Raw genomic sequence first — 10,125 nt, forward strand, 5'->3', positions numbered from 1 at the left:
TATAAAAAATAACAATTTTATCTATAAAATTAATAGATTTAAACGGTCATGGGTGAGTAAATGAGATTTTCAAAGTTAACGGTGGAAACTTTGAAAATTCATCATAGTTTGGGTGAAAAATATTCCTTGGCCTTATAATAACGAAGCTTGTTAATTATATATATGTTAAAAAGAATTTCTCTAAGAACGAGACATATAAAGCTGTCATTCGTCGTACAGACTTCTAAACCACAAACACGTCTGCTTTTTTAAAAGTGAAATATCCATTATTGAGAGTGCCTTCAGGCTCATGTGGTTGATATTCTTTCTTTCTCTAATTACAATTCTTGGAGATAAAAGAATCCAAAGAGGAGAGAATTTCAGCAAAACCAAGAGAAGACAGAAATGGAGATTCAAGCTCAGGAAGCAGCTCAAAATGATACTCAAATTCTGTATGAAGCAAGCATGAGGGGATGTGTAGCCACCTTGAACACATTGATACAGAATGATCCATTCATTCTCCATAAAATTTCACTCACTCCCTTCACTGAAACTCCCTTGCACATCTCAGCTTTGCTTGGTCATGTTGAGTTCACCAAGGCTATTGTGAGCCAAAAGCCTCAAATTGTCAGAGAGTTGGACACTTTCAAACGCTCACCGCTTCACTTGGCTGCTGCTGAGGGCCACAGGGAGATTGTCAAAGAGCTGTTAATAACAAATAAGGAAGTAAGTATGGTTGCTGACCAAGAGGGGAGAATTCCTCTCCATTTGGCTGCAATGAGAGGGAGAGTAGAGGTGATACAAGAGCTAATAAGTGCAAAACCTGAGTCAATTCTTGTGCAACTCCATGGAGAAACAGCTTTACATTTGTGTGTTAAGCATAATCATTTGGATGCACTCAAAGTATTGGTGGCATCAGTTGATGATGAGGAGTTTCTCAACTCCAAAAACCTTGAAGGAAACTCTATCTTGCAAGTATCTATTGTGTTGCAGCAGTATGAGGTATAAGCCTTTTTATCTCTTGTTTAATTTGCTTAAATTTTAGATACGATTAGATTCAAACCGAGTTTGTTTAAGCTTGAGTTCAGCTAGAATGAGTTCGAAACGAGCTCAACTCAAGTGAGTTCAAACTTAAGTCTGTGAGTTAAATATTTTCAAGTTTGAGTTTTAGAAGTGTTCAACTTATTAAATTCGTAAACTTAAAAAAATTTGACATAAATTGACTAAAGAAATATTGTTTTGACCAATACATATCAAAATGATGTTATTTTGGTATAAAGTCGACTTCAAAACTCAATTTGAGTTCGAATTCAAGTCAAACTCAAACTCGACTTCTCTCAAACAAGTCGAACTCGAACACTTTTGAAACGAGGTCAAGCTTGGATCTACTTAAATTGAACCGAGCTTGGGACCCAAAGAGCAGGCAGGCACTTCATGTTTGCTAGTTGTATAACGCAACATATGTAGTGAATTATCATTTTGCTCACTCTATTCTAGAATTATTTCATTTTGGTTGAACTTTATGCAGACCACAAGCTACTTGCTTTCCGTGCCAAAAATGAGAGTGGATTTGAACTCCTTGATCAAAAATGGCTTTCCAGCCTTTGATGGAAGCTGCAGGAACGGCACAACTCAAAGCAATTTACAGAAGAATCCCATCAAAGAAACAACCACCAAAGTTCAAACCACTCAATCACCCCAAAAGTTAAAATCAATAATAACATCATTCTTCAAATGGAGAAGGCTCATCAACTACAAGAGCGACCACCATGAAAAAATAAGAGGCAACTTGATGGTGGTGGCTAGCTTGATTGCCAACATGAGTTTCCAGATTGCAACAAACCCACCAGGTGGCTACTGGCAAGCAGACGCCACTAATCTGAAAGAAGAAACCTGCCCAAAGGGGGTTTGCAGAGCTGGAACTTCAGTTCACGCATACACTCATGAAAATGAGTACCACTTATTAACATTCGTGAACACAGTCTCATTCTCAGCATCGCTCAGCATAATTTTGTGGCTCATTAGTGGAGTTCCTCTTAGGAATAGAGTTTTTGTGGGAATTTTGCTGGTAAAAATGTGGGTTACGGTGCTGTTTATCGCCGGTGCATACTATTTGTCAATAAGGTTGGTGATGCCACATGAAATGCTTGATAGTATTAGTAACTGGTACCCATGGGTTTATGTTTGGTCGCTCATCGCTATAATTTTTATACATGTAATAAGATCTTGCTGGTGGGTGTTGAAGAAGCTGTTCATGGGGGTGATTTTTGCGGCTAAATGGTGCTGTTTTAGGAAGAAAAACCAGCTTGATCAGCCTGTGGTGAGTGTTTAGAAAGATCAGATTTAATCTTATCTATTGACGTGGGGACATTTGATCAATAAATTCTATATGAACAATAAAATTTTATGTAATCTATTGATAGACTTGTCATATTCTATCAGTTAGTGTTGCATTATGAGTTCTTATTTTGGATAGAAATGGGGTGGAATAAGAAGTTGAAAAAATTAAATTTAATAAATGTTTGATTTATTATTTATTTTTCTTAAATCTTACTTCTGATTTCTCCTATCATATTAAATATATAAAAAAAATTCATGTTATGTATGCAATTTTTTATTATATAAATAATATGTTATTATGTAATTATGTGTTATTTTTTCTTTAATTTAAAATCATACAATTACATGATGACACTCATCAAGTGTGTATCAATATTTGTACTCAAAGTGACCACGTATAGTTTTATTGATAAAATATATACATAATTTTGCATTAATCGAACTATTATTATAGGATGTCGGGCTTCTTTATATATCATCTCACAAAATTTACAAAAAATTTCCTAACACATTACATATCATTCGTTGGTTTTTTTTAAATGAGGAATTTTTACTTGAATCGAATTGTCCTTTTAATGTTAAACTAATCACATCAAATAAGTGAAATCCCGAATTTAATGACCGACTACACATATGTCTTCTTTGTTATTTGATGCAATCATTTTTGTTGCTTAAACTATCTACTCGAAGCTATTTCCACTGTTTTTAAGACCCAAAATCATAGGATGAGATATTCTTAAGAGCAATGTTATACATACACACTTCTAAGTATATAATTGTGTACATATTATGTGTCATTTTATGATTAGGTATTGTTCTACCCTATGCTTGATATAATTATGTACACATTTTTGAGTATATAATTACACTTTTGATTATATAATTGAGCAACACCAAAAACGTCCTTGTGTTATTTTCAGCAGGAAAAATAAAAGGGATGCAAAAGCTTGATATGCGTATTTTTGCATCCCTAGTCTTTTCATAGCCAAAACAATAGCTGCCAAGAAGAAAAATAGACTAACTAAAGGAGTTTGAGTTAAGTTTGGACATTGGAAACCCTTCAGCCTTGCCATGATTAACAAAAACTTCGTAGGACAAGTAATTATGGTGTGGCTTTGGCAAAACTATTTTACGTTTTGATGAATTTCTAAACTTTATTCATGAGTTTAAGATTTATGGGTTATGGATTGATGTTGAGATTATTATATAAAGGTTTTTACATTTAAAGCATGTGGAAATAGTATAGAGTTATATGAATGTGCTGGTTGTGTTAAGATTAAAGAGATGATAATGTGGTTGTTGATTTGAGATGCATTTTGATTGGTTGTTATTGGATCACTAGAAGTTGGCCAGAATTCATAGAAACCTATAGGGACAATTTTCAGATCGCAGTATACGATCATGTGTGACAACTCACATACCCATGTATCCCTTTGTAAAGAAATAGGTGGCAAGTAATAGCACATTTGTCCTGAGAAAAAGCTCAAATGATCATGCGGTATAGGACAAACATTTGTGTCTGGCTTCTCCATTAGTAGACGCATGTGTTAGAGTATGATGAAATACCCGTGTTGAGTTGGTGAGGAACATGGGGATGTAAAGCTATAACACACCCATGTGTCATCCCTGTGAAGAACACGGGAAAAGCAAGGGTGAAGAACGCCCGCATATGTACTAAGAAATGGAAAATACTATTTTATCCCTAGGTTATGTTCAAGGAGGGGAAAAGGAAAGAAAGAGAAACAAAAAGGCTTTAGCAAACAACTTAAGCTAGCCAACCGTAGTAAAGGTGCCTGAATATGTGACAGATGACACAAACCTTAACCAAGTCAAATCTGGATTGAAAATAGGAAAAGTCAAGGAAAGTGGTGTACATCTAGTTATCCACAAGTAGTATGCGTAAGTGGTGAGATAAGTGAAAGCAATAGGGTTATACGAAAGATGAATACCTATGAGATATATCATATAGTTCGATTTAGGTGTGCATGGTAAAGGATAATGACACTTTAGTTAGTTCTTGACGTGATCAGCGAGATCTAGCACATACATGCTCGTGGTAGGTGTCATCCAAAGATTGTATTTCAATTAGCATACTCGTAACTAAGTGTTTGTAGTAAGGGAGGGACTTCGACTAGTTTCCTCGTGTGACCAGGTTATCATAGCTAGTTGACCTGATAGTCTGATTGACATGTGCGTGAGGCACAATAGTTCGTAGGCATTCGAGATATTGATTGCTTTCACTAGGGCATCAAACATGTTGAGATCAACTTAGGCTATAGTAGTTTATGTGAGAGAGCCTATGTATTTAGGGCATGAGGGTGTCGAAAATAGACAGATAGGCAAATAAGAGTGCTAGAAAACATCTATTTTAACAACATAGAGTCTTAGTAATGGAACGTCAATTATAAGATTTTATGTTATATGTAGGGTGTCGAAACGTCACCTACTTACTAAGTGTTTTTCATTGGTGCATTTCTTTGTGGTTTTGCAGGTAGATGTGAGTAGCGAGACATGTGGGGGAGCAAACAATCTAACCAGTTTGTTGCATGAGGCTAAGGGGCAAAACCATTATTTGCACATTTTATGTTATTTATGTTATGTTTTCTGTATGGATTTTATGGTTTGTATTTATGCATTTATTTGAGTTTTAGATTTTAGACACAACATTTATTCAAATGATGGTTATAAGTTATGAATATCAGTTATTTTAGTTACATCTTTATGTGCACTTTGAATGAAGTTTGAATGCATGCTCTTTTATTCCGTTGTTTTAGTTAAGAGGTTAAGTTGTACACGTCTCCTCAAGTCATATTCCCTGTAAGGGTATATATTTGAAGAAGGATGTCATAGTGATGAATATTTTCGTCTTAGAAAGTCAAATATTTATCTTCAAAAATCAATATTGACGAAAGATCAAATCAATACAAAAGGTGTGTTGCCAAAGAGTAATACCTATTAAAAAAAAAAAGAAATTGTCCTTAATCACTATAACAAATTTCATAAAAAGGTGACAAAATTTTTCATCCCAAAAAGTCATTTGTGACTAAAGATCAAACATAAAAAAAGACGCACTACCAAAAGACAATACCCATGAGAAAAGAAATCGTTCTTAATAACCAATCATTGTTAACTGTTTGCGGAGAATTCCTCTCCATTTGGCTACAATGAGAGGGAGAGTTGAGGTGATACAAGAGCTAATAAGTGCAAAACTTGAGTCAATTCTTGTGCAAATCCATGGAGAAACAGTTTTACATTTGTGTGTTAAGCATAATCATTTGGATGCACTCAAAGTATTGGTGGCATTGTTGGTGATGAGGAGTTTCTCAACTCCAAAAACCTTGAAGGAAACTCTATCTTGCAAGTATCTACTATGTTGCAGCAATATGAGGTACAAGCCTTTTTATCCCTTAATTTCCTTGAATTTTAAATAGGGTTGGATTGGGGTCAAGCTTGTTTAAGCTCAAGTTTAGTTTGAACGAGTTTAAAATAAACTCAACTTAATCGAGTTACAGCTCAAACAAGCTTGAGCTTGAGATTGAGTCTATGAGTTAAATATTTTCAAGTTTGAGCTTTATGAAGGCTGCCCAGAGGGGGATGGCAGAGCTGGAACTTCAATTCGTGCATACACTCATAAAAATGAGTACCGCACATTAACAATCGGGAGCACAATCTCATTCTCAGCGTCTCTTGCCATAATTTTGTGGCTCATTAGTGGTGTTCCTCTCAGGAAAAGCGTTTCTGTGGGGATTTTGCTGGTGGGAATGTGGTGCTGTTTATAGCCGGTGCATACTATTTGTCAATAGGCTTGGTGATGCCACATGATGAAAATTTTGGTAGTATTAGAAAGTGGTACCCGTGGGTTCATGTTTTGTTGCTTATCCCTATAATTTTTATACATGTAATAAGATTTTGCTGGTGGGTGTTGAAGAAGCTGTTCATGGGGGTGATTTTTGTGGCTAAATGTTGCTGTTTTAATTTTTTTTAATTTTTGTTGGGAAGATGAATTTAAGAGCAGCGGAAGATGAAGAATCGGTCTCAGTATCAGTATCCGGTCAAGAAATTGATGTACCGAGCGATATCGATTGGTAGACACGTCAATTGCACTGGGTTGAATAGAGGCCCGACTTGAAATACAAAGAAAAGCTCGGGTATGACAAAGCCCGGCTTGGTACTATAGAGTGTCGGGCCGGGCCTTAATATTAGACCCACGGGCTGGCCCGGCCCAGTATGATACTGTTCATAATATAAAAAAAAATTTTTTTTTTCCTGGCGCAAGGCAGAAGAAGCTGCTTCTGCTGCCTTGCGGCAGAAGCAAATTTTTGCTTCTGCCAGCTTCTGAAATGTTGAGTTGAATTAGAAGAAATAAAAATATATATTGATCAAAAAATTGAATGAAAATAAATTGCATTAAAAAGCGAGATCATGATAGCAGTGATCTTTTGTTAATATAATTTTAGGCCTGTATTTATTTTTTATATATAATTTATATATTTGATTAAATAATTAAATATTATTTTATTTTTAACTTAAAATTATTCTTTTATCATTTATTTAAATTATATTTTTTTATTGATATATTTTTATAATAAATTTATAAATATATATTATTGACATAAAATTGATATATTTTTATATAATTAAATAATTTTAAATAAACAATAATAATTAATTATATAATATTTTTTTTTTATATGAACAGAAATTATGTTAACCCTCACTTCCTAATTCAATATTATTACAAAGGAATGGGAAATCTTATGAAAATTTGATAACTGAAAAATTGTTTTTCTTTTCTTTTCTTTTCAGTGTAAAATATTTTATGTAAAAATCACTGATTTCTTACAAGTTATTAAGTTACATAAGTTATCCATTAACCCATAGAACTTTTTTTCCAAGCCATTAAATATATTAAATTTCAAGTATAACTCAAGAGGGAAATTAGATTAAAGCCCGATCAGAATAAAGTCCGATCCGACCCATTTAAAGCCCATTAGTATATGAGTCGGGCTTTAAGTCATTATATTTTAATTGGCCGGCTTGACCCGAAAGCTTATTACTGTTTAAGTTTTGAGCCCAACTCATTAATCTAATAGGCCAAATTGAAATCGACCTGACCTGCCCGTTCCATTGACATCTTTGTCTATTGGCAAATGTTAGACATGTGGAAGTTTTTCTTAGACGGGGTGGCGCTATTTTCGGGGGTTTCGGCAGCCCTTTGTCCTGTAGTTGTGTTAAAAGACAAAACAAGTTGGGTGGAAAATAGTCCCTTCCCCTTTAAAAAAATGTTCTTTTGTCGTCACATGTCGGCGCCTTGTATAATTTTTGTGCTGTATGTCATGCTTTATTTTTCACGTGTAAGCTCCACAATGTATCTATATTAAAAGACAAAACAAGTTGATAAGTGTCGAGTTTCATGTCTCATATTAATCATCAGAACTGACACTCCATCATCACCATTGCCATCACCCGCCAATCGTCACCACAGGTAACTATTGTCGGAAAGAAAAACAATTAAACTGGCAAGAGCAAAATTAAATGTGGTAATAAATAATTAACTAAAAATAATTTTATTATACTAAATAATTAAAAAAATAAAAAAGTATAATAATTTAACGTAAAAACTTCCTAAATAAAAAAATTAAAAAATTGGATATTATCTAAATAAACCAATTTATTATATCAAAAATAATAATTTATTATTTTCAGTTTGCTAATAAGTCTACAACCTTTCAAAATAACAAAACAAAAAAATAACATAACGATAAAAAAATAATAAATATCACAATAAACTTATAAGTTTATATCTCACATTTTGGGCATAAAAAAATGACTTCACTATCCAAAATATAAAACCAAATGTACCTAAAATATTGTTAAAATTTGACAATAATCTAATAATAGATAAAAAAGAAAAATGTGTATTTATAAGAACTATCTAAACTAAATTACACAATACAATTACTCACTTTTCAATACAGATAACAGTTTACCTGAGAAACAAATACGATCTCCATTGTTCAGAACAAATAAAAATAAGTTTTTTATCAACAGTTTATAAATCAGAACAATCTAATAATGAAATTGAAAACAAATGAAAATCTCCTACAAACATATATTAAAAACTCAAGATAACATTTTTGTCTCTTCTTCTCTCTACTTTTATTTTACTTTTGTGTTATATATATTTATTTTATATAATATATATATATTACATAAAATAAATTTGAATTTCTTCGAATAACCAAACAATTATTACCATTTTTTTTTAGCACTTATTGATTATTGCATAAAATAAAATTACGATTGCGTCAACATTAACAATCGGGAGCACAATCTCATTCTCAGCATCGCTTGCCATAATTTTGTGGCTCATTAGTGGTGTTCCTCTCAGGAAAAACGTTTCTGTGGGGATTTTGCTGGTGGGAATGTGGTGCTGTTTATAGCCGGTGCATACTATTTGTCAATAAGCTTGGTGATGCCACATGATGAAAAATTTGATAGTATTAGAAAGTGGTACCCGTGGGTTCATGTTTTGTTGCTTATCCCTATAATTTTTATACATGTAATAAGATTTTGCTGGTGGGTGTTGAAGAAGCTGTTCATGGGGGTGATTTTTGTGGCTAAATGTATCTGTTTTAAGAAGAAAAGACAGCTTCACCAGCCTGCGGTGACTGTTTAGAAAGCTCAGATTTATTCTTATCTATTGAAGTGGACACATATTATTAATAATTAACTAATTGGTTAAAAGTTAAAAATGACTTGACTGAGAGAAAAAAGAGCAGTTTATCATACTTGACTGGTTGATTTTTTATTAGAAGGAGTGGTCTCTTTGTTGACAAGACTTTGTCAAGTCCCCATTCAAACACGTGTCTGTTTTGTAGTTTTGTAACAAATTAGTGAGAAGGATCGAAGAGATTACCGAAGAAAATATGAGAGTCTACGATTTGCGTCAACATTATTTTTATTAATTACAGTGACTGTATTAAGAATCATTTTTATCATATCAATTTTATTTACCACATAACTTTTTCTGCAATATAATAAGTCAAGCACAACTTGATACTCGTGTTTTATTTCTATAAAAATGAAAATTCTTGCAAAATATCGGTTATGATTAATGTTTTTAAAATTGATTAATAATTAAATCAATTATTTTATTAGATTATTATTTAATTTACTCGATTGATTTAATTAGATAATTCAATTAATTTTTAAATTATAATATATTTCTTAAATATTATTAAATATTTATCATATTTTTTAAATATAAATAATATATATTTAAACATAATCATCTAATATCACTCATTTAGTTTTTTTATATTAAAAATATTTATATAAATAATTAACTTATTTTAACCTATTAAAATTAATTCAATTTAATTATCCTCTCTAATTAAAGTTTATGTTAGATAAGTGGAAGTTTTTCTGACATGAGGCGGCGCTATTTTTGGGGGTTTCGGCAGCCCTTTATCCTGTAGTTATGTTAAAAGACAAAACAAGTAGGTCAGTGTCAAGTTTCATAGCTTTTCAATTTGATTACTGATTAACCGATTTTAAAAAAGATAAATGAAAATTGAGAGTACTTACCAAAAAAAATTAATAAAATAAGATGATTATTTGATTAATCAGTATTTTAGGTTTAATTCAAAATCGATTAATCTTTAAATCAGTTTTGTTTCAGTTTATAATTTTTCTCAAATCAAAAATCCAGTCCAATTTAAAAGATTAACAAACCTATTTGGTTTTGAACACCCCTAGCGGGTGCAAATCCCATCACTAACAATACACAATTATTTATTTTTT

At 32.3% G+C, this 10,125-nt stretch overlaps 1 protein-coding gene across 1 annotated transcript; it reads left to right on the forward strand.

Annotated features, from left to right (window-relative positions):
• The first annotated feature begins 252 nt into the window (after window positions 1-252).
• On the forward strand, window positions 253-2,527 carry LOC123218479 (ankyrin repeat-containing protein BDA1-like). The gene is made up of 2 exons (XM_044639943.1): window positions 253-981; window positions 1,508-2,527. The coding sequence occupies exons 1-2, from the start codon at window positions 385-387 to the stop codon at window positions 2,309-2,311; spliced, it is 1,401 nt and encodes a 466-aa protein (XP_044495878.1). The 5' UTR covers window positions 253-384; the 3' UTR covers window positions 2,312-2,527.
• Window positions 2,528-10,125: the final 7,598 nt, after the last annotated feature.

Source organism: Mangifera indica, chromosome 6 (genome assembly GCF_011075055.1).
Source record: "Mangifera indica cultivar Alphonso chromosome 6, CATAS_Mindica_2.1, whole genome shotgun sequence".
Classification (NCBI taxonomy): Eukaryota; Viridiplantae; Streptophyta; class Magnoliopsida; order Sapindales; family Anacardiaceae; genus Mangifera; species Mangifera indica.